At 38.6% G+C, this 25,538-nt stretch overlaps 1 protein-coding gene across 1 annotated transcript in view; it reads left to right on the top strand.

The window, feature by feature from the left end:
• Positions 1-491: 491 nt before the first annotated feature.
• Positions 492-25,538, top strand: part of AKAP6 (A-kinase anchoring protein 6) — a gene marked incomplete at its 3' end in the record, with an annotated part of 361,949 nt that continues 336,902 nt past the window's right edge. The window contains exon 1 of the mRNA XM_082853308.1: positions 492-845. Coding sequence (XP_082709434.1) covers positions 522-845 — 324 coding nt within the window. The 5' untranslated portion in view covers positions 492-521. The remainder of the gene's footprint in view (positions 846-25,538) is intronic.

Here is a 25,538-nt window from a genome sequence, read left to right as displayed (position 1 = left end):
CTGGTTACAGAAGAAAGATAAATTACATAGCTAGATCATTAGTAAACTAATCAACTTTATCTTAAAAAGAAACCATACACTTCATTGGTCAGAACTTAGCCACATGACCACAGTGAGCTCCGATGGAGATAGGGAATGTAGTTTTAAATTCTTGGCAGGAACATGCACAACTGAAAATCAGGAATTTGTTATTAAGGAATGAGGTGAGAAGGGATGTTGGGATAGGCAGTACCACACCATTTTGTGTTCCTATTGAACCAGTATAGGAAGGATGCTTCCAATAGCTTAGAAATCGCTGGATAAATGCTGGGTCTTGGGTCTAGTTGGTAGAAACTCAAAACACCTCTTTCTGTTTTTGTTATGAGCTATGGTTTCTTAATTTAGAAACTTGGCTTAATTTAGAAATCTTGCTTCTTCTGTGAAGTACCATTCCTTTATTTGGGAATCTTGTCTGACTTTTGCTCTCTTTTTTCCTTTTGCCTTTCAGCTGTTTTGGAAAGAAGTAAGGCTTAGACTTCTCCATGTTAACCATGAGCGTGACACTTTCCCCTCTGAGGTCACAGGACCTGGATCCCATGGCTACTGATGCTTCACCCATGGCCATCAACTTGACACCCACTGTGGAGCAGGGTGAGGGAGAAGAGGCGATGAAAGACATGGATTCTGACCAGCAGTACGAAAAGCCACCCCCACTGCATACAGGGGCCGACTGGAAGATTGTCCTCCACTTACCTGAAATTGAGACCTGGCTCCGGATGACCTCAGAGAGGGTCCGAGACCTAACCTATTCAGTCCAGCAGGACTCGGACAGCAAGCATGTGGATGTGCATCTAGTTCAACTAAAGGTAAGGAAGGTCTCTGGGCTCAGGTCCATTCCAGACAGAAGTCTGAAGGTGGCTGTAGTGCCTAGAGCCTGAGTTCTGTAATTCTCAAGGAGAAAGCATCCAAGAAGAAAAACAGAATAACAGGTTTGAAACCATTATTTTTGTAGATAAACATGGGTGGAATTCTTTCCTCGTTTTACTTTGTGGGCTAAACATCTAGAATAAAACTGACCTCAGGGGATAATGCGGAGAAGCGAGGAAAAATGGGGGGGTGGCATTTTTGCGCAATGTCATAGAAATCAGTAGTAAAGAATAAAAATATTACAAAAGGTTTAACAAAGACTCTCATAGGTAAAAAATCAAACTGAGCAGTGATTGTATATGTATGTGATTACTAACTTCTGTTGAAGTTGATGCTGCCTTTGTGGCAAACAGTGTGTTCTCGCACTGGGTGTTCTCCTTTTAGAATGAGTACATTCTAAAAGGTACAATACATCATGCAGAACAAAGGTGCTTTTATAACAGCTCATCTAAAGTTTAGACATTAAAAACATGTGTGTGACTTTTAGAGAGCCGTTAAAAAGCCTGACCGTTGATAATAATGAGACGGAGATGCTAGTAAAGAGTGCTATTAATAGAGATTTTGGCCTAGGAACCCCAAAATACCGTGAATCTTGCCCTGCCACAGCCACTCCTCTCTTCCGGGTCCCCGAGGGAAATACATGCTCAGGTCAATGGTGGGCAAAGCAGGGCAGATTTATAACCAATTAGGACATTGGCCCCAAACCCCAATGTTAATTTCTAGTCAGTTAGATGAGATACTAAGGAGAATTCCTCTACCTCAGCTGGTTCATTTTAAATGATCTGAAACCAAAGACCAAACCGATTCTTGCATCTTAATACTTAAATGACATAAGATGCAGCCATCAGCGTGAGAGGAAAGGACAATTAAGAGAGCGTTATGTGCCCCAAAGCCTAGAGCAGAGCTGGCTTAGCCTTCCCAGGCTGGTTCAGCAGATCCTGGGCCCAGCCGCCCCATGAGAGAGAGTGTCCAAGAAAGGGAAGGAGGGGGTTGAAGAGAGAGAGAAAAAACAAAAGGGCCAGAATGCCAAGGTGGCTGGGCTTCTCCCAGGTTGAGCAGGCCTGGGTGGCCTTCTTTCTTCGGCTTCTTGGGAAGGAGCAAGCAGGAAAGGTATCAGAGGTGGCTAGGAGCCCGCTTTAACGGACGGAGCTTTAACGGAATGCCAGCCCGACTGGTTTCCCCACCGTGGCAGCAGGGAGTGGTGTCTCTCAGTTCCTGCAGCACAGTCCCTTTAATCAGAGGAGCAGCTCCCCAGCTCCTCCGGGTTGCAATGAGATGGGAGTCACGGGGGCTCCGCAGCACCCCACCCCCCTCCTCCATTCCCTCTAATGTTGCACTTACTTATGTGGCTCCCTAAAAGAAATACAGGATTGGGTTTGCAAGGAAAGATGACTGTTGCTCTCTAAAATCTTTCAGATCTACACAGAAAAGGTGGTAAACGATAAAGGAGAATGGGGGGAATGCAAATATCTTTAGAAGATTCCACTAAAAATGCTAAGGGCACCTGAAAACAGTGTGTCAACTAACTTCATTTAATTACATCAATATAGTACTTAAGTGAAAACTTAAATTTTAATTCCAAATAGGAATGTAAAAGTTTTTGTACAGTCAACTGGGATTATGTTTAGTGTTGAGAAATCCCCTGTGGGGCAATTTGCTTCTTTTTCTCATTGGAACTGCCTGTCACCTTCTCACCTCACTCAAAAGGCATCTCACTGCCTCTGTTCAGCTCTGTCCCACAGTGTGGTCTGTCTCCCCTGCTGAGAAAGGAGCCCCGGGAGGGCAGGAAGTCAGCACAGTAGTCACATAGTAGTTCATCAATAGCAGCTAAAGGGATGAAGTGAAATTGTCTTATGTTAATTTAATTCTAGGATTTCTATCATTCCTTTTTTGATGCTTATTTCATCAAGTGACTTAACCAGCGTTCTCTGAATGTTCTAGAATATTCTATAATAGTAGAGCCCTTCCACATTGAGACCAAAGTCGACAAGCTCTGGTCAGTGAGCTATGGCCTTGTTAACACAAGGGTTTAATTTTGGTCTCCTAATCTGCTTATTTAAGTTTTCCCTTTATTTGCGTAACATTTTTTAATTTAACCAAATAAGCACTTTGATACATTAAAAAAAAAAGATTTTAAATACATGTCAGTTCTTCAGATTTCCACACTGATCCACAAGAATAAAGGGGAACTGGGTCACAGAATTTTATGTGTGGAATGAAACAACAACAAAACAACCTTGTAGAAGCAGCTCTTAAGTTAGGTGTATGGCAAAGCAGAGGGGCAGGCCCAGCCGGGGAAAGGCCAGCTATCTCCGATGGGGCATCCCCGCTTGGCTGCATGCCTTGGTGAATTATTCAGTTTATTAATTTACTATGAAAAATAACCATCGCAGGGATGGGAATGCCATGGCTTTAAGGACCATCTAGGCGCACATAATTTCTAAATTTATATATCCATCCCAGTGTTCTCCCAGGAGCCCCAACTGCCTAAGAGACATCTTGTATCTCTAGTGAGCATCTCAAACTGATATGCCCATTGAAAAGCCCTGAATGCCTCCCCGACCCCATCTTCCCAATTTCAATAAAAGGCACCACTTTTTTGCCAAGCCGAAGTGTGATTCCATGCCCCACATATATGTCTATTAACAAGTCCTGGGGATCCAGCTCCAAAATATGCCCTAAATCCATTCACTTCTCCCCTATGCTACTGCTGCCACCCTAGTCAAGCCACATCACTGCTTGCCTGGGCCACTTTTAGAGCCTCTTCTACTACCCTGCAGTTTATTCTCTACACAGCAGCCAGTGGGGTCTTTTAAAAATGTAAACCCAGTCATGTAACTCCCTGGCTTCCTGTTGGCTTACAATAAAACCCAAACCTCTTCCTGTGGTTCTGCCCCTGCCTGCTTCTCTTGCCGTGTCTCCTGTTACTTTCCCCTTGTTTATAAAGCTCCAAGCGGATTGAAAGTTCAAAAGAAATGTTAGTCTAGTTCTTGCCTCACAGCTTTTCCTGTTGCCTCTGCCTAGCTCTAGCTTTGCCTCGCAGATTCTGGATCCTCATCAAGCAGTCGGCCAGCGGCGCAGCCAAGTTCTAATATCTGGAGGCACAAACCTGGGAGAAGGTTGAGCAGGGGTTGGGAGCGAGGAGGGGCCTGTGCTCTGCTCCGTGAAAGGCAAGCACATAAAAGGAGCTACCCTTACCTAACTCGTCTACACGCCTCAGACTCCCTTTCACATTGCTTGTTCTAAATCTTGTCATCACAGTTTTCTCTGCCATCCTGTTGATGTATAACTTAAAAAAAATTAGTTGAGAAATGCTTTTGGAAAATGCTCAGGGTGGGCTCCCCCCTCTGGTTTTATATTTAATGTCACTTTCTCAAAGAAGCTATTCCTAACCCCTGTTCTTAAAACACCCATCTCCTCCCCCAGCCATCATCTAGTCCATTATTCAGCTCAGTTAATGGCAAAAATTCTTCAATGCTATTACCGTGTTTGAAAAAAGGTCTGTCAGTTACTCAAAAGTTAAACATATATATTCCATAAGCTCAGAAATTCCATTCCTAGGTATTTACCCAAGAAAAAGGAAGCATATGTTCATAGAGACTTGTTTAAGAATTTTCATATCAGCTTTATAAATAATAGCAAAAAACTGTCTGAAGCTCAGGTATCCTTCAAGAGGAAAATAAATAAGAAAGTCGTGTTATATTTGTACAAATGGATTGCTATTTAGTAATAAAACAGCACGAACTGCAGATATCTGCAAAAACATGGTTGAAACTCAAAACAAAAAGTATGCAAAAGAGTACATACATCCTGTATCATTCCATTTATATCGGGTTCTAGAACAGGGAAAACTAATCTGAGGTTAAAAAGAACCAGAACAGTGTGATGAGAGCAAGGAAGAGCAACATAAAAGAATTTGGGGGAGGCGACGGAAATATTTTATGCCTTGATAGATTTTTTAAAATTTTTATTTATTTTTTATACAGCAGGTTCTTATTTATTATCTATTTTATACATATTAGTGTATATATGTCAACCCCAATCTCCCAGTTCTCCCCCCCCATCCCCCGTGTTCACCCCTTGGTGTCCATACGTTTGTTCTCTACATCTGTGTCTTTGTTTCTGCCTTGCAAACTGGTTCATCTGTACCATTTTTCTGGATTCCACATACATGCGTTAATATATGATATTTGTTTTTCTCTTTCTGACTTACTTCACTCTGTATGACAGTCTCTAGGTCCATGTCTCTACAAATGACCCAGTTTCGTTCCTTTCTGTGGCTGAGTAATATTCCATTGTATATATGTACCACAACTTCTTTATCCATTCGTCTGTCGGTGGGCATTTAAGTTGCTTCCATGACCTGGCTATTGTAAATAGTGCTTCAGTGAACATTGGGGTGCATGTGTCTTTTTGAATTATGGTTTTCTCAGGGTATATGCCCAGTAGTGGGATTGCTGGGTCATATGCTAATTCTATTTTTAGTTCTTTAAGGAACCTCCATACTGTTCTCCATAGTGGCTGTATCAATTTGCAATCCCATCAACAGTGCGAGAGGGTTCCCTTTTCTCCACACCCTCTCCAGCATTTGTTCTTTGTAGATTTTCCGATGATGCCCATTCTTACTGGTGTGAGGTGATAACTCATTGTAGTTTTGATTTGCATTTCTCTAATAATTAGTGATGTTGAGCAGCTTTTCATGTGCCTCTTGGCCATCTGTATGTCTTCTTTGGAGAAATGTCTATTTAGGTCTTCTGCCCATTTTTGAATTGGGTTGTTTGTTTTTTTAATATTCAGCTGCATGAGCTGTTTATATATTTTTGAGATTAATCCTTTGTCTGTTGATTCGTTTGCAAATATTTTCTCCCATTCTGAGGGTCATCTTTTTGTCTTGTTTATAGTTTCCTTTACTGTAATAGTTCTTATCACTAGCTTTAATTTCCTTATTTATTTATTTGTGTTAGCTCCAAGGACCTCAAATGTCTGATTCTCCACTGTATCCCTGTTGCCTAGGGCAAGGGCTGGGCATTTGGTGGAAACCAGTTCATAGGGCAAGGGCTGGGCATTTGGTGGAAACCAGTTCATATCTGTGGTTGGATAGATGAGTCCAAATCTGTATGGTCAGTGCCTTCTCTCCCCATAGGCAGGCTTGCACTGGAATTCACAGGAGGAAGCCTTCGTGGTGAGGATTGAATTAGGACAATGGTGTCGGATGAATCAGGCCCAAGTGCATTTGGGATATTACTCTCCCATCAGGGAGAGTCTGTGTGTGATTCAGAATCTTGGACGTCTTGTCTGGGGAGTCTGCCTGGGGGAGTCTATTCTGCCTAGGTAGCTGTGCTGGTCTTCCTCCCACCCCACTTTCTGTTTGACTCCTTCTTTGGCAAGGATTTTGGTCAATGAGCTAGAGGGCCTGGAACTGCTCTTTTTCTTTAAAGGTAACTTTGCTTATCTTCTGGTCATTGTGTTGATCTTAAAGTTTGTTTATCAGAGACTATTCTTACCAACCTTATTTCCAAGTTCTTAGGGGAAGTTTTATTGTAACCCCCAGGGTGAACTACAAACCACTATTATAAAGTTCCCAAAATTGGGGTGGGGGTTGGTGATTGTTCTAGAAAGTGAATAAATAAAAACATCTCAGTTTAAGATTAAAATATAGAAACAATGTGATATATTACACTGTGTAGTATTTTCCATTATTTTTTAAATAGAAAATGTAATCCACATATTTTGCTTCTTAGCTTCCAGATATTCTTTAGGAGTAAGTATGAGAAGCCAGCTGAACCATTTTTAGAAACTTTCCTTCTCCTCCCCCTTGTCCTTTGGATTCAGAGGCTGTGCTGTGCAGGAAAACCAGACCAAGAACCTAAAAGGGTCTGACTTTAACTGCAACTTCTGGTCTGGATGAATGTATTTGGGTGTTAAATAGGCAAATTAGATACCCATGCTTCCTGATTAACAGTCTTCTTAGAGAGAATATTATTTGTATTCCTGGAAACATGATAGCAGGAAAGAGGCAAGGCTTAGACTAAAAGATGTGGCTGGATGCCAAATAGAAGTCTTGAAGTGACTTTGCTGGAATCAGCTCCCCAAATAACCACCTTGAGATAAATTCCACTCTCCAGGTGAAATTTGTGTCTGTACCTTCGATTTGCGCCTGATTCTCAAAGATAGAATGTTGAACGGAGACTCTGTTTACAAGACGTTCTGACTGGGCTGTACCCAGACTGAGATGTGCCTAACATCTGCAGTTAAATCCAGATGCCCAGTGACTCACATGGGGTCTGAAGGGCTTCCTGGGGAAAAGGCTTGAATCCTCTCCACAGTTGGGGTTGTCACATCAGATGTGCCTGAAGGACTGAGGACTATGGAAGTCCTGGGATGATGGAGCTCTTGAAAGAGGGTTCACCTTCATCCTGGGGCAAGGAGACTGCCTCAGAGCAGAGGGGAGGGGAGTAATGGTGTGTGGTAAAGTGTGTTCCCGGTTCTGGAACCCATCCTGAGCAGCCACCTGGGCAGTGTGGGTATCCAGTGAAGGCAAAGGGCTGTGGGTGTAACGCGGGGGACCTGTCTCAGCTGACTCTCTGCCTGGACTTCTCCCTTGTTCCATAGGTGTAGGAGGGAAAGAATTCTCTGTCTCCCACTGCTGGAGCATAACAAGCTCTGCCTGCAGTGGCAGAGGAGGTACCAAAGTGGCAACTGTAGAGTCCAGGGTCTGGCTGGCTGTGACAGTGAGCGAGAGCTGGGGTTGATCCTTGGGTACATCCAAAACTCGCCCTAGGAGTTTCAGAAATTCTTGATAATGGGGACTCTGAGTGGAACTAAACTTCTGACATCAACAGTTTGGGGCTTGGAGGATCTGATCTTAATGTTAATAAACTGTGTGTTAAAGCCTGAAACGTTCAATTTATAATGTCTTTGAGTAGTTTTCAATTTGTAACGTATCTTAGGTTAAATAAGTACCAGTTTAAGATCAAATAGCATTGTTTCTGGGAAAGAGTAAATATTTTCCTCTTTGCTCTTTAGATGGCTGTTTTTCAAGAAGTAGCTCTCAGTGGTTAGTGGTTAGTTGTTGTGAAATCAATTTGATGAACTAAAGAGCTAAAACAGTGAAATAGAATTACATGAAGTAAGGATAAATACTATCTTGTGAAACTTGGTTTTAGTTATATACATATATATATATGATTCGTCATGATGTAAAATTTGTCTTTCTCTTCTGAGTCAAGCCAGAACATTTTGATAGTTACTGCTTTAGACCGCTCTCAACTTTCCTCAATATCTTTGATATGTATTTTAATTTTGGAACATACTATGCAAGTAAGTGTAACTTGGTCCAGTTTTTGCAATGTGATTATTTTGTATTTATATGGGATCACATGACAACCCCCCACAGTATATTCCAAATCCCAGAAAACTGGAAAATGAAGCCGATTTCTCTGTTGGTGGGTATGAGGATGTTAAATTTTTTTATTTTCCCAAAGCCCAGATTTGTGGCTGGAATCTCTTTTTTGGCTGATGTGTCTTCCTCAGGGTGTATCTTCTCAGGGAATCTGAATACTAGTTGTTAAGTGTCCTGGGAGTATGGGTCAGTACGGTGATTAACAGTGGAAAAGTTTTTCCTATTATTAATGTCTAGGCTGTGTAAGAATATTTGGTATCATGGACCAATAAAAACTGGATGAAATAAAAAGAATGTTTAATGTTTGGAAGGCTAATTTTAGATATGTAAGAGACACAATTATGTGAAAAAAATCGATCTTAATTATTGAGTAATAATCTCTCCACCCCTCCCCCTCCCCCCCACACACTCCAAGTGCTAAGTAAATACTTTTTGATTGTTGAATGATTAATATATTTTCATTATGATTTTGGGAGATGATCTAAAAATCTCAGATCAGGCACATGTTTAAAAATATTTACGTGTGAATACTCTTGGTTAAGACTTGGGAAAGGTGACATGGAAAAAATAACTTTGGTAGTTTATGACACATATTATGGAAGATCTTTGGGTACGCGTGAACCTTAGCCACATGTGCTAATGTATTTAGAGCTCAGGATGGGAGCATTAATTTTCAAGGTGGCCCAACTAGTCTACTAGATTGTCCAGCTGTGTAGTTTTTAAATAGCAGTAATAGCATGGAAAATGAGGATTATCATAGACATCACAATTTGAAGGAAACCATGAACACAGGGTATAGAGAAAAGTAATAATATTATTAAAGAATTTGAAAATGAGTTCAATGAGAAAAGTCTGAAGAAAACAGCATTGTGATTAGAGAATTAGATGCTTTTAGACACAGCATCCAATTGAGTTATTACTACTTTAGTTGTTATGAAGAATCCTGTTTTATTCTATTCCATAACTATGTATCTCTGATGATACATTTGTGTGACTTTGAAATCAGGACAGAAGAAAATAATCAGCATAAAATACATTTCCTCTGATTATTTTGTTGATAGAATACAACCCGATAAACTTAGACTTGTGAATAATTAGCAGATCTTCCTCAGGGAAAGTTAGTTCACACTTATGTTGGAAATCTGAGGGCATGCATATTTCTATGCATGACCATAAATAAGACCATAAATAAGAATAAATATTTCATAACTGTTTCATGCGGTTACCCTAAAATTCAATACATCTTTTTTTTTAACATCTTTATTGGAGTATAATTGCTTTACATTGTTGTGTTAGTTTCTGCTGCATAACAAAGTGAATCAGCTATATGTATACATATATCCCCCTCCCTCTTACGTCTCCCTCCCACACTCCCTATCCCACCCCTCTAGGTGTTCACAAAGTACCGAGCTGATCTCCCTGTGCTATGTGGCTGCTTCCCACTAGCTATCTATTTTACATTTGGTAGGGTATATATGTCCATGCCACTCTTTCACTTCGTCCCAGCTTACCTTTCCCCCTCCCTCTGTCTTCAAGTCCCTTCTCTACGTCTGCGTCTTTATTCCTGTCCTGCCCCTAGGTTCTTCAGACCATTTTTTTTTTTTTTTAGATTCCATATATATGTGTTAGCATACGGTATTTGTTTTTCTCTTTCTGACTTGCTTCACTCTGTATGACAGTCTCTAGGTCCATCACCTCACTACAAATAACTCAATTTCTTTTCTTTTTAGGACAGAGTAATATTCTACTGTATATATGTGCCACATCTTCTTTATCCATTCATCTGACGATGGACACTTAGATTGCTTCCATATCCTGGCTACTGTAAATAGGGCTGCAGTGAACATTGTGGTACATAACTCTTTTTGAATTATGGTTTTCTCAGGGTATATGCCCAGTAGTGGGATTGCTGGGTCATATGCTAATTCTATTTTTAGTTTCTTAAGGAACCTCCATACTGTTCTCCATAGTGGCTGTATCAATTTACATTCCCACCAACAGTGCAAGAGGGTTCCCTTTCCTCCACACCCTCTCCAGCATTTGTTGTTTGTAGATATTTTGATGATGGCCATTCTGACTGGTGTGAGGTCATACCTCATTGTAGTGTTGATTTGCATTTCTCTGATAATTAGTGATGTTGAGCATCCTTTCATGTGTTTGATGGCAATCTGTATATCTTCTTTGGAAAAATGTCTATATAGGTCTTCTGCCCATTTTTGAATTGGGTTGTTTGTTTTTTTGATATTGAGCTGCATTAGCTGCTTGTATACTTTGGAGATTAATCCTTTGTCAGTTGCTTCGTTTGCAAATATTTTCTCCCATTCTGAGGATTGTCTTTTCGTCTTGTTTATGGTTTCCTTTGCTGTGCAAAAGCTTTTAAATTTCATTAGGTCCCATTTGTTTATTTTTGTCTTTATTTCTATTTCTCTAGGAGGTGGGTCAAAGAGGATCTTGCTGTGATTTGTGTCAAAGAGTCTTCTACCTATGTTTTCCTCTAAGAGTTTTATACTGTCTGGCCTTATATTTAGGTATTTAATCCATTTTGAGTTTATTTTTGTGCATGGTGTTAGGGAGTGTTCTAATTTCATTCTTTTACATGTAGCTGTCCAGTTTTTCCAGCACCACTTATTGAAGAGGCTGTCTTTTTTCCATTGTATATTCTTGCCTCCTTTATCAAAGATAAGGTGACCATATGTGCGTGGGTTTATCTCTGGGCTTTCTATCCTGTTCCATTGATTTATATATCTGGTTTTGTGCCAGTACCATACTGTCTTGATTACCGTGGCTTTGTAGTATAGTCTGAAGTCAGGGAGCCTGATTCTTCCAGCTCCATCTTTCTTTCTCAAGATTGCTCTGGCTGTTTGGGGTCTTCTGTATTTCTATACAAATTGTGAAATTTTTTGTTCTAGTTCTGTGAAAAATGCCATCGACAGTTTGATAGGGATTGCATTGAATCTATAGATTGCTTTGGGTAGTATAGGCATTTTCACAATGTTGATTCTTCCAATCCAAGAACATGGTATATCTCTCCATCTGTTTGTATCGTCTTTTATTTCTTTTATCAGTGTCTTATAGTTTTCTACATACAGGTCTTTTGTCTCCTTAGGTAGGTTTATTCCTAGGTATTTTATTCTTTTTGTTGCAGTGGTAAATGGCAGTGTTTCCTTAATTTCTCTTTCAAATTTTTCATCATTAGTGTATAGGAATGTAAGAGATTTCTGTGCATTAATGTTGTATCCTGCTACTTTACTAAATTCATTAATTACCTCTAGTAGTTTTCTGGTAGCATCTTTAGGATTCTCTATGTATAGAATCAAGTTATCTGTAAACAGTGACAGTTTTACTTCTTCTTTTCTGATTTGAATTCCTTTTATTTCTTTTTCTTCTCTGATTGCTGTGGCTAAAAATTCCAAAACTATGTTGAATAATATTGGTGACAGTGGGCAACTTTGTCTTTTTCCTGATCTTAGTGGAAATTGTTCCAGTTTTTAACCATTGAGAACGATGTTGGCTGTGGGTTTGTCATATATGGCCTTTATTATGTTGAGGTAAGTTCCCTCTATGCCTGCTTTCTGGAGAGTTTTTATCATTAGTGGGTGTTGAATTTTGTCAAAAGCTTTTTCTGCATCTGTTAAGATGATCATATGGTTTTTATCCTTCAATTTGTTAATATGGTGTATCACTTTGATTGATTTGCATGTATTGAAGAATCCTTGAATTCCTGCGATGAATCCCACTTGATCATGGTGTATGATCCTTTTAATGTGCTGTTGGATTCTGTTTGCTAGTATTTTGTTGAGGATTTTTGCATCTATGTTCATCAGTGATATTGGCCTGTAGTTTTCTTTCTTTGTTACATCCTTGTCTGCTTTTTGTATCAGGGTGCTGGTGGCCTCATAGAATGAGTTAGGGAGTGTTCCTCCCTCTGCTATATTTTGGAAGAGTTTGAGAAGGATAGGTGTTAGCTCTTCTCTAAATGTTTGATAGAATTGGCCTGTGAAGCCATCTGGTCCTGGGCTTTAGTTTGTTGAAAGATTTTTAATCACAGTTTCAATTTCAGTGCTTGTGATTGGTCTGTTCATATTTTCTATTTCTTCCTGGTTCAGTCTCAGAAGGTTGTGCTTTTCTGAGAATTTGTCCATTCCAAGTTGTCCATTTTATTGGCATAGAGTTGCTTGTAGTAATCTCTCATGATCCTTGTATTTCTGCAGTGTCAGTTGTTACTTCTCCTTTTTCATTTCTAATTCTGTTGATTCGAGTCTTCTCCCTTTTTTTCTCGATGAGTCTGGCTAATGGTTTATCTATTTTGTTTATCTTCTTAAATAACCAGCTTTTAGTTTTATTGATCTTTGCTATCGTTTCCTTCATTTCTTTTTCATTTATTTCTGATCTGATCTTTATGATATCTTTCCTTCTGCTAACTTTGGGGTTTTTTTGTTTTTCTTTCTGTAATTGCTTTAGGTGTAAGGTTAAGTTGTTTATTTGAGATTTTTCTTGTTTCTTGAGTAGGACTGTATTGTTATAAACTTCCCTCTTAGAACTTCTTTTGCTGCATCCCATAGGTTTCAGGCCGTTATGTTTTCATTGTCATTTGTTTCTAGGTATTTTCGAATTCCTCTTTGATTTCTTCAGTGATCTCTTGGTTATTAAGTAGCGTATTGTTTAGCCTCCATGTGTTTTTATTTTTTTACAGTGTTTTTCCTGTAATTGATATCTAGTCTATAGCATTGTGGTCGAAAAGATACTTGATACGATTTCAATTTTCTTAAATTTACCAAGGCTTGATTTGTGACCCAGGATATGATGTATCCTGGAGGATTTTCCATGAGCACTTGAGAAGAAAGTGTATTCTGTTGTTTTTGGATGGAATGTCCTGTAAATTCAATTAAGTCCATCTTGTTTAATGTATCATTTAAAACTTGTGTTTCCTTATTTATTTTCATTTTGGTTGATCTGTCCATTGGTGAAAGTGGGTGTTAAAGTTCCCTACTATTCTTGTGTTACTGTTGACTTCCCTGTGTATGTTAGCATGTGCCTTATGTATTGAGGTGATCCTATGTTGGGTGCATAAATATTTACAATTGTTGTATCTTCTTCTTGAATTGATCCCTTGATCATTATGTAGTGTCTTTCTTTGTCTCTTGTAATAGTCTTTATTTTAAAGTCTATTTTGTGTGATATGAGAATTGCTACTCCAGCTTTCTTTTGATTTCCTTTTACATGGAATATCTTTTTCCATCCCCTCACTTTCAGTCTGCATGTTTCCCTAGGTCTGAAGTGGGTCTCTTTTAGAGAGCACATATATGGGTCTTGTTTTTGTATCCAGTCAGCCAGTCTATGTCTTTGTTTGGAGCATTTAATCCATTTACATTTAAGGTAATTATCAATATGTGTGTTCCCATTACCATTTCCTTAATTGTTTTGGGTTTGTTATTGTAGGTCTTTTCCTTCTCTTGTGCTTCCTGTCTAGAGAAGTTCCTTTAGCATTTTTTGTAAAGCTGGTTTGGTGGTGCTGAATTCTCTTAGCTTTTGCTTGTCTGTAAAGGTTTTAATTTCTCCATCAAATCTGAATGAGATCCTTGCTGGGTAGAGTAATCTTGGTTGTAGGTTCTTCCCTTTCATCACTTTAAATATGTCCTGCCACTCCCTTCTGGTTTTCAGAGTTTCTGCTGAAATATCAGCTGTTAACCTCATGGGGATTCCCTTGTATGTTATTTTTCCCTTGCTGCTTTTAATATTTTTTCTTTGTATTTAATTTTTGATACTTTTATTGATATGTGTCTTGGTGTGTTTCTCCTTGGATTTATCCTGTATGGTACTCTCTGTGCTTCCTGGGCTTGATTGAATATTTCCTTTGCCATATTAGGGAAGTTTTCAACTATAATGTCTTCAAATATTTTCCAAGTCCCTTTCTTTTTCTCTTCTTCTTCTGGGACCCCTATAATTTGAATGTTGGTGCATTTAATGTTGTCCCAGAGGTCTCTGTGATTGTCCTCAATTCTCTTCCTTCTTTTTTCTTTATTCTGCTCTGCGATAGTTATTTCCCCTGTTTTATCTTCCAGGTCACTTCTCCATTCTTCTGCCTCAGTTAATCTGCTATTGATTTCTTCTAGAGAATTTTAAATTTAATTTATTGTGTTGTTCATCCTTGTTTGTTTGCTGTTTAGTTCTTCTAGGTCCTTGTTAAATGTTTTTTGTATTTTTTCTATTCTATTTCCAATATTTTGGATCATCTTTACTATTATTACTCTGAATTGTTTTTCAGGTAGACTGCCTATTTTCTCTTCATTTGTTTGGTCTGGTGGGTTTTTACCTTGTTCCTTCATTTGCTGTGTATTTCTGTGTCTTCTCATTTTGCTTAACTTACTGTTTTTGGGGTCTCCTTTTTGCCAGCTGTAGGTTCATAGATCCTGTTGTTTTTGGTGTCTGTCCCCAGTGGGTAAGGTTGGTTCATTGGGTTGTTTAGGCTTCCTGGTGGAGGGGACTGGTGCCTGTGTTCTGGTTGATGAGGCTGGATCTTGTGTTTCTGGTGGGCAGGACTGCATCCGGTGGTGTGTTTTGTGGTGTCTGTGAACCTTTTATGATTTTAGGCAGCCTCTCTTCTAATGGGTGGTGTTGTGTTCCTGTCTTGCTAGTTGTTTGGTATGGGGTGTCTATCCCTGGAGTGCTGGTCGTTGAGTGGAGGTGGGTCTTAGCGTTGAGACGGAGGTCTCTGGGAGAACTCTTGCTGATTGATATTATGTGGGGCTGGGAGGTCTCTGAACTTGGCTCTCCCACCTCAGAGGCTCAGGCCTGACACCTGGCTGGAGCACCAAGCCTCTGTCAGACACACGGCTGTGACAAGTTTCATGAGCCATTAGAAGGGATTTTCCATCCTCTGCAATATCTTGCTAGTACTCCCCTTGGTGCTCTGTGGCATAATCAGGAGAAAACTCTGAGTTCCTGGCTTCTCCCTGGGGAGGAAAAGAAAAGACTGAAGTATTCATGCAACTTTCAGACTTTTGGCGGAGGTACGCAAAGGGCTCAATACATGTTTTAAAATGCAATTCCATAAATGTGTTGCAGGTTTCCAGAAGAAATGTATTGAAGCTTAAAGCACAAGGCTTAATAAAGAGTATGTATTTATTTAATAGAATTTTATGGTCTCTGCTTTAATTTTATAAATCAAATGTGGTAATTTTTATTTATCATCAAACTTAGGTTCTGTTGTTTGTTTTATTTTGATTTTTATAGATTTATTAGTCAAAGATAGTAAAAAAAAAATCTTATTCCAAACTGAATCTATTTAAGAAGATGAGTATGTTTTCCTTATATCAGAACCCCAGCTAGACATTACAGCACAAATTCTAGACTCATAACTATTCTCATTCACAACTAACTTAAAACCAGTGACCCAAAGCCTAGCACACATCTCCTCTCTCAGCTGTAAAGCCTTCCTGGATGCTCTCAGCCCTCCCTGCTCTCTTGGTCCATGATTTAGCACCAGTGTTTGCTATCTTGCATTCTTATTTGCTTTTTCATATGTTGTTCTCTAATATTCTCAAACAAGTTTAAAAGCTTTTGCCCCCCTTCTTATTTTATTAAAATAATTTTTTTTACAGTAGGTCCTTGTTGGTTATCTATTTTAAATATAGCAGTGTATACATGTCAATCCCAAACTCCCAATCTACCCCCCCGCAAAAAAAAAAAAGCTTTTTAAGGAAAGTTCTCCCACTTTTTTGTGTAAAAATGCAAACATTTTTGGTCAGCTGATTGACTGAATCCTCATATTATCATTTTAAACTTTCCCTACTGCTCTGAGTGGCATTAACATGCCAGGGAAAACATAACTTCCCGAGGATATTTCAGTGAAATAGTAAAATGTATTTATAAGCATTTTAAAATTAGTATAATTGTTCACAGTAGTTTTGGGGTTAGGTCTTGGCCAAAAACAAGCACAATTTTGTTGGAATTAACTCAGAGCAAACTTTGACATTTTCCTTAATAAGAATGAGGTGATGAGTAACCTTAATTAAATCCCCTTGAAAGACAAGATATTCTGGTTAATAAAACCCAAAGTTTGGGCCAAATTAAATTTGTTAAGTCCTACTCAAGTCCTTTACCAGTTCATTTCTTCTAAATCTCCAGTGTAACACGTATTCACGTTTGAAAGGAAGTAGAATTATGAACCAATTTCATCTTTGACTACTTGGCAGTTTAATGTTCCTTTACACCCATTCTGTGTCCAAGTGAAAGCTGGTATGGAAATGTGCTCGCTCGTGACATTCTCTCTAACAGTTCCTAGTGGGAATCTTGGTTTCAAAGGTTAAAACAGGTACAATGACATATTTAAATCCATCAGAAATCTACCCATGCACACTGCTTTTTCTGTAGCAAGGAGAGCAGAGGGGGAAGAACTAGAATCGAAATGCACTGACATCTTGATTAATGATGCCCAGGACCAAAGGTCCTCTTGCAAGGGAGGAAAAACATCTGTAAATCAGGTGAAGCTGAGTGGTTTTGTTTGTAGTTGGATAACAACAGTATCTCAGTAGCAGCTTCTGTTTGTTCTTGGCTGCCTGGAGTAGGACCAAAATCCAGTGTCCAAGTTCTGTCTCTAATCTTATGATATGGCAACACCTCTCTTTTCTGGGTCTCATCTTCTTCATTTATAAAATAAGGGAACCATAGGGCTCCTTCCAGCCATAACATTTTGCAAGGATAACTAGGTATACCCTAAGCAAACTGTAAATTCTGCCAAATTTGTGGCTTTGATCCTCAGTCTCCTCCTTCTGCATCTGGATAAGAAAACTTCCTTCCTCTTAAATTTCCTCTAATCCTTTTCTCTGCTAGTAATAATACTAACCAGCTACCAAGCATTTATGCTTTGCTTTCCTCAAAGTGATTTGTATGTATTTTCTCAGTTAATCTTTACAATAATACTTGGACTTCTGGTGAGGGATGTGAGGTACAGAGAGGTTAATTGACTTGCCTAAGGTCACACAGCTAGAAAGTGGTAGAGCTAGGAATAAAAACTAGGTCTTTCCAATTCTAAAGTCTGTGTTAACCTTTTTTAGATTAGTAATTTCTTTGAGAATGTGCTGAAAAATATAAATCATCTTCACAAGGCATTGCACACACATGCCCATAATATTTTGCATACTATTTCAAGACACCTTTGAAACCCATTCATGGGGACTCCAAGTTAATTCCTGTAGTATACTATATAATGCTGCTTTTTCAGTTCACTTTTTCCTAATTTCAAAATGGGAAGATTCTGAAAGAGAAAGAGATATATTGAAAATGCATACTTGATTCCACAGTCTTATGTTTAGTGGAAAAGAGTCACCTGGATTCTCCTTTGCATTATGTTTTTTTGTTTTTTTTTTTAAACATACATGAACATCAGGAGCTTTGAGGGAGCTGCCCAGTCCCAGGTATATGGTAAGATTGCAGGAGAGATCTTCACCTTGAAAAATCAACTTCCCAGTATATTCTTTAATGCCTGAATTCCCTCTGTCCTCCACAAAGGCTTCCTTTCCATAATTGGAGGTAAAGCATTAAAAATAAATGTCATTGGGATAAGTAATGTTTGGGCTTACATTCACATCAAGAATACCTACCAGAGGCTTTCTTAGAAATGTGTTTTGATGGAGGAGAGGGCTCTGGGCCCGTGAATGGTAGATGGAAGGAAAAGGCTTCCGAAAGAGGCCCTGTTGAAAACTGCCAGTTTTTACCTCAAGTCATATGAATTCAAGCAGAAGAAACTAGATTCTAAACATATTGGTCGTAACTACTAAAATGGCTGAAGGTATTCTTAGAGCTGGGTTGAAGCTGTCTTCTAGAGCATATAGGGCATACTGGAATGTCTCAGTCCTTTTTTTTTTGGTGGTGGCTCCTTTAGTGTAAGCAGCCTCCAAGATTTCAGAAGCACATAGAGAGTAATGAACGCTTGATGCCCCACTGGTATAAACCAGCTTATAATGTTGGAATGGGAGTTCTTCAAATCAGTGACAGTCAGTTGTCATCCCTGCCCTCATGCCTGCCCACTTTCTGCTGACTCAGGGCTGGTGGGAAGTGAGGCTGAGTGGAAAGCCCCCGGGATCTGGAGATGGCAAACCTGGCTCTTAGCCTGTCCCTGCTACTCACTAGAAGTTAGACACCAAGCGGTTCAGTAATGCCTATGAACCTTATTTTCTTGGATGTAAATATTTATCTCTAAAGGCTAAAGATCAAGTAAGCTCATTCTTTAGAAGAACATGGACATCTCTCAGGTGCTATATAAATGTCCCTAGTCCTGATTATAATTTTGCAGTTCAAACTCTGCTTGTTGCTTTTGTGGCTACGGCAGGGTGAGCTGGCAAGTGTGCGTATGTGTGTGAGATTTGTGGCAACTGTGTATACTGCCAATTACAATACACTTTTCTATTATTTGCTTTTTGTCATTAAGGCACAATAAAATATAGCTTTTTTTAAAGATAAAACATAGTTTTATTCTTTTACCTATTGAGGAAGAACATGATCTCTGAGCCTTGTTTTCAAATTATACTATTATTTTACACACAAATACATTGAAAAAGTATAAAAAAAACAGAAAATAAGGGCTTCCCTGGTGGCGCAGTGGTTGAGCTGCCGATGCAGGGGACACAGGTTCGTGCCCTGGTCTGGGAAGATCCCACATGCTACAGAGCGGCTGGGCCCGTGAGCCATGGCCGCTGAGCCTGCGCGTCCGGAGCCTGTGCTCCGCAACGGGAGAGGCCTGTGTACCGCAAAAAAAAAAAAAAAAATTAAGTAAATATAGCCTTTTAAAAAATAAAATATAGCTTTAAGTAACAAGGGCTGCAAGGGGCAGGACATATTTCATTTGACATTCCTAGTTAACAGAATGAAATAAAGAACAAATACTAAAAAAAATTTTTACTGTATATTAGTACACTGTCTCCCCAAATTTCAAGTGTATAGTACTGAACATACATAAATCTTTCTCAGAATTAAGGATACTGAAGCTTTTGAGGTAATCATTGGAACATCATTTTCACCAAATAGAGTAATGTAGATTTAGACGTAGTAAGAGGTGTATGCTGAACATTTCCTTTTTCCTTCAATATCCTTTTTGGGATTATTTTTTTCCTCCTAAAAAGTAGAATAAGGGGAAGATCCAATTAATTGAGGACCTTAATTAGTTATAGTTTTATTGTTAAGAATGCTACAATTTGGGCCAATTTGTTTTTTAAGAAGACTTTTTAAAACCCCAAATGTAGGGGAAAAAAAAGCCTTCTACATGAATATGTTTATTGTAGCTTATTTATAATAGCAGAATATTAAGAAAAACGCAAATCGGGAAAGTGGTTTCATTATTATATTTCATCTACCTAATAACCTGGTAGTGGAAAAAATTAATTGACTTGAGGGAAAATGTTGCTTTAGTTTGCAAATAGACTGGAATTTGGAAATACCTGTGAACGAACAAACATCCTTCCTGCTTCATGCAGGTCTTAAAAGTCAAGTTAGCCTTTAGCTAGTTCGCATGATTCCCTAAGACTAAGCTTTTTACTAGCTGGCATTTGAGAAAATAAGGTATTTTGTTGCTTCATTACATTTTGATATAATCAAACTTGTAAGTAGAAGGCATGAGCTTCCTAATCACTACAGATCTATTCAGTGAGTTGAATAATTCATCATCCTTTCAAAAATCTGGCCCTGCTTTCAATGCTCCAGCTTTTATTTTCTGCAGTCTTCCATTTATCACTCTTTCTTTCTGGTCTATTCACCAGAGCTAGCACAAAGGATATAGCTTTCTTGGCATAAAGCTATTTATTTGCTGGTATGTGAAGTATCTAGGAAACTTGCCAAATTAGCACAATCATGCCCAGGTTTGGAAACCATACATATAAAACATGGATTGGGATCTCACTCTGCAGGAAGAGCAACTCCTTTGATAAACCTGCTGTGAACTAATTTATTCCTGTATCTTCTGGTTGTCTCTTAAGTACAGGTTGGTTGATTTGTTGTTGCTATTGATGTTTAAACAAAACATTTAATATTTTTTCTGATTATAAAGCAACACACAGTCATAAAATAAATATCAATGTCTGCTGTGCTGTCTGAATCAATAGCCACTAGCCAAATATGGATATTTAAACTTAAATTAATTAAAATTAAATAAAACTTTTAAAAATTCAGTTCCTTAGCCACACTTTAAGTGTAGTTGGTGGCAGCTATGTTTGACAGCACAGATGAACATTTCCATAATTGCAGAAGTTCTATTGGACAGTGCTGATTGATGTTTTAACCTCTACTTCCTCCACTCCTTGTCTTTAATTCATGGGTAAGTTGTGGCCTTATTTCCATTTAATTAACTATATAGCTCTTTGCAATCTTGTTTAATGTTGTGTAGTAATCCACTGCCTAGATGTGCCTTAACTTATTTGCCTAGTCTGCTATTGATGTATGTATAGGTTGCTTCAATTTTTTCACTGTTATAAAAAGTGTTGTGATTATTATTCTTTGAGCATATATCTTTTTGTACTCATGTAAAAAAATATTTAAGATTGGTCCATATTGCAGAGCTGCCCTCCAGAGACTGCATTAATAAGTATTCCCTTGGTTGATTATGAGAGAGGCATTCATATCTACTGGGGCAAGTCACTGAACCTCTCTTAAGTCTCATTAAATTTTTCTATTCAAGGTATGAATAATAATACTCACCACTTAACTCACTAGATAGTTTTTAGAAATGAAATAGTATTTATGAATACTTTAAACAAATAAAAGGAAAGTGCTACTGTCATGTATGATATTCGTATTATTAAAACATCTATTGGTTGTAAGGATGGAAGTCAAGAGACCCTTAATCCTCTACAATCTAGTTTAACACCTAAAGTAAGGACTAATGATGGTGGTAGTGGTGGAGAGAACATGACTTGGAAGACTTCATCATGGGAAAGGGACCCCTGGCTTCAGAAACATTTTTTTTTTTTGTAGGCATAAATACAAAGGTCGGATTTTCTATACAAGGACATTTAGAGAAGTGGGGTAATTTTTGTTTTAACCTTACAATGTGATGAAACCTGAGAGATCATGCAATCCCACTCCTCATTCTACAAATAAGAAAGCGGAGGTCCAGGGAAGTTAAGTGAGTTCTCAGATTCACACAGCTAACAAGGGGCAGAATCTAGGTGAGGCCCTGCTCTTCTGATCCTCTACCCAGCATCCTTTCCTCTACATCCTTAAGCTCTAAATGACAAGTCAGGTGGTGGCAGGATTTATACTGTCTCTCAGATGAAGTTTAAGCCAGTGTTACAATCCGGTTTGATAACTAGTATTTATCTAGGAGTTTATTTTGAAGTAAATGATTGTATAGGCTGACAAGCCATTTAAAAGTCAGGCTGCCAAATGCTAATTATTAACTATTTCAAATTCCTGTAGTGATAATAGAATTTTTCAAACTGACTCTTTAAGCCAAATTACAAATCAAATCTTTTTCTCGTGAATGGCGTCCAAGTTAGGCAACATTCTTAGAAGTGAAGGTTCTTTGAGTTTGGTGAAGCTGTCAATCTCTGTCTTCAGCTCATCTCTGAAACTTGAACTTAATACCTTAATTTACTTTATAACTTTACATAAGAAACTGTAAGGACGGACAGCTTCAAGTTATGCATAAGGTTTTCATCAGCCTGCAAAACTAACCAGATGGCCACGGCCTTCCCGCAGTTTGAATATGCCTTCAAAGTCATTTTCTTGAGTGTTTATGTGTGATTGCCTTCCTCGGGATCTCTCTTTTCACTGGCATTTTTTGAACATCCAGTGGCTGCTAGCAAAAAATAACTTGGAGAAATTAAGGTTGCTGGACTTCCTTCTATTTCGTCTGGGTCTTCTAAGACACGTAAGAGATCTTAAATTTAGAAAGGGCATACGCCTTCCAGTGAGTCATGTGCTAGATATCAACTCTTTGAGAATGCTTCTCCTTCTGTAGGAACCAAAGACTCACAAGGTTTCTGGTCAGAGCACAGCTTCTTACGTGGCCAGCTCTGATACCTATACCACAGGGTTTTCCACTCATGGCAATACTTGGTCTTGTACTTGCTGATGTAAAGCAGTTGAAAATGAGGTGACACAATGTAAGGACCAATGGTTTGCTGGGGCAGGCCAAAAGGAAGATAAATTATAGTGAAAACTTGATCTTTTTATGAGATGAAACGATGCAGATAATACACATTTTTAGATGTTTAAGGAGTTGTTTTTTATTTCACATTTCTTTTTTACAATATAGTTAAAAAGGCATATAATTATAGATTTGGAATGATAGAGTTATTTTCCCCAACATAAATCTTTTCTTGTATTAAATTGTTTTCTTTCTTTTATTCATTTAAAAATTTGGTCATGTATTTTTCTTGAATATACAGCAATTGGATGGTGTGTTTTTCTTGAACATGTAGCAGCTGAATGATGTTAATATGAGAATTATCCATTGGAAGAGGGTCTCAGTGTGTTTGCCAAGTTGTCATCGGACATGGTTTACTCAAAGTCCCAAGAAGTACTTTCTTGACAATAAATTTCCTTCTCCTCCCCTTTTTATTGAAGCAAAATTTGTTCGCTCCAAAATCTTCTTTTGTGATATTGACGTTGGGAAAAAACAATGGTGAGCCTTATAATCCCTGTCGCTTTTATCTCCTTTAGAGTGACTCTGGTCTGTTTTTATCAGTGCTGTCCTATTTTTACATTACATGACATTTGTAACTTGCCCCAAACCTACTTTGGAAGTACATGAAGTATAAATCCCAGAGATCGAGTTACTGTCCATCTGCCTATATAAAATGGGTCGGTGGGGGAAGGTGATGGATCAAAGCAGGACAGTCTGGAGCAGCCACATTGATGAGAGGAAGGGATTTTGTTGTTGCCTTTGCCTCATCATTGTTTAAGGGCTGAAGTTTTGTGGGGTTTTGGTTTGTTTTTTTAAGTGGTGGAACAGCATATGTAGAAAAGGGCAGAAATACATGCATTTCAAAAATTTACAAGGGGGTAAGGATTAACTTTTTTTTTTTTTTGCGATACGCGGGCTTCTCACTGTTGTGGCCTCTCCCGTTGCGGAGCACAGGCTCCAGACGCGCAGGCCCAGCGGCCATGGCTCACGGGCCCAGCCGCTCCGGGGCATGTGGGATCTTCCCGAACCGGGGCACGAACCCGTGTCCCCTGCATCGGCAGGCAGACTCTCAACCACTGCACCACCAGGGAAGCCCGAATTAACATTGTTTTAAGATGTGATAAATGCATGAGACTATTTGATTATAAAGCAGGTACAATAATAGTGCTAAGGACAATAGGATCCATGGAAATTGGTCTAGATATTATCACAATGCCTTATATGAAAAGCAGCATTCAGTGGTTTCATTTTAATGCTGAGCAGTCTTTGAATGGCATAGTATTTAATTTAGCAAATCTTTCAAAATGAAGAAAAAAGCAGAAATATTGTCTTCACAGAAATGTAGTTCAGTTTTGACTTTAGAAAGAACAGAAAGCAGAGATCAAAATTCTTTTTACAAAAACCAAAACCCAAAATACAGAGTAAAAAACTATCATACTGTGTAAGCAAATCACCAAATACAACTGCAAATCACCAAATACAACTTTCAAGATTTTTTTGTTTCATTATCGAACAACAAAAATAAGTAGCTGGTAGCAATACTTATAAAATAATGTTCTCAAATTGAAACAAATAATTTTGATAGATGTGAAATCTAAATCAACCAAGATTATATTATAGTTAAAAATGGCTTGTCATATGGCTGAGTCAAGATATCTATTTCAAGGGACTTCCCTGGTCCCTATGCTCCCAATGCTGGGGGCCCGGGTTCAATCCCTGGTCGGGAACTAGATCCCAAAAGCATTTCCGCAACTGAGAGTCCACATGCCGCAACTGAAGATCCCGCAGGCCACAACGAAGATCCTGCGTGCCGCAACTAAGAGTCGGTGCAGCCTAAATAAATTTAAAAAATAAAAAAGACATCTATTTCAAAATAGGTACCTTAAATTGTCATCTATTTGCCGGTGGCAGACAGGGCTGGTCATGACCAGAGTTAGAGAACTGGATCATGCCCATGGACCTCAAATATAACTCTTAATGGACTTGCTACTTCTTTAGTGCTAATAATTATATGCATTTTAAGCAAAGAAAGATATTGTCTTACCCAAGAGGAGGGAGTAATACATATTAGGAGAAATAATTTTAATATGAAATAAATCAATGATCTTTAACCTATGATATTGAAAAAAAAATGATAGTCTTCAAACTACTTTGGAAACTTCCAAAAGCCTAATAGATATTATACATTTATCCATGATATGGTTTCAGAGACTGACTTTTTTTTTACTGCTTTCTGTCTGAAGTTCTATCAAGCCCATGAGGTAACTAACATCTCTTATCTCATATTGGTCAGGGAGCTCTGAGAAGCAGTTGTATTTGTCATTGAATAAATGGAAAAATGGAAAAATAATTTCTAAATAAATTTAATTTTTCCAAAAGGCACAGTCTTTCAGAACATGGGGTTTATGGTGGGAAAGGATTGACTATAGTGAGATAGCTAACAGAAGAGGTTTCTTGGTGAAGACAGGGTTGAGGAACCATTGAATTAATCTACAGAATAGGGCCTTATCATCTACTGAGTAGGACCTGAGGAAATGTAATATAGAACATGCAGGTTTTGATCAAGTGGGGGAGGGGATGGGCCTGAAACTTCCCTGCCAATGAGCATTTTTAGCAATATCGGATGAAGTCATGAAGATTCCAAACTTCATCTGCTTCACATTTTGGCCCTCAAATGGCCTTGGTGTAGAGTGGAGGCAGCTCGAAATTCAAAACTTGTCTATACTGCAAATATGGTAAAATACCCCTTCCCCTCATTCTTAGCACTCGGCCAGGGCAGGCAAAACTCCAAAATCCCAAACTACTTTTTAATCTAGGATCAACTTCAGGACTTCAGCATAGTACTAGATGAGAGTGAAACCAAACAGAAAGATACTTGTGTGATGACCACACTGGAAATTCTTTCCTGTGTGCTGCAGGGGCTGACATTCTGATAAAGTTCAGATGCCTGGTGAAGCTGCAAAGACAGGGCCCGGTCTCTGGACCACATGCTTCTTGTCTACATCATAAACATGCATTTCTGAATTGTTCCTGTTGCCATTTTCATCTCTGTTCGGAGACCATAAACCTTAATTATATAATGGGACCCAAATTATGACAAAATAGAAAATT

This window comes from Leucopleurus acutus (assembly GCF_964270905.1).
Source record: "Leucopleurus acutus genome assembly, chromosome: 1".
In the NCBI taxonomy this organism is placed as follows: domain Eukaryota; kingdom Metazoa; phylum Chordata; class Mammalia; order Artiodactyla; family Delphinidae; genus Leucopleurus; species Leucopleurus acutus.
This window is presented reverse-complemented; position numbering and strand designations above follow the sequence as displayed.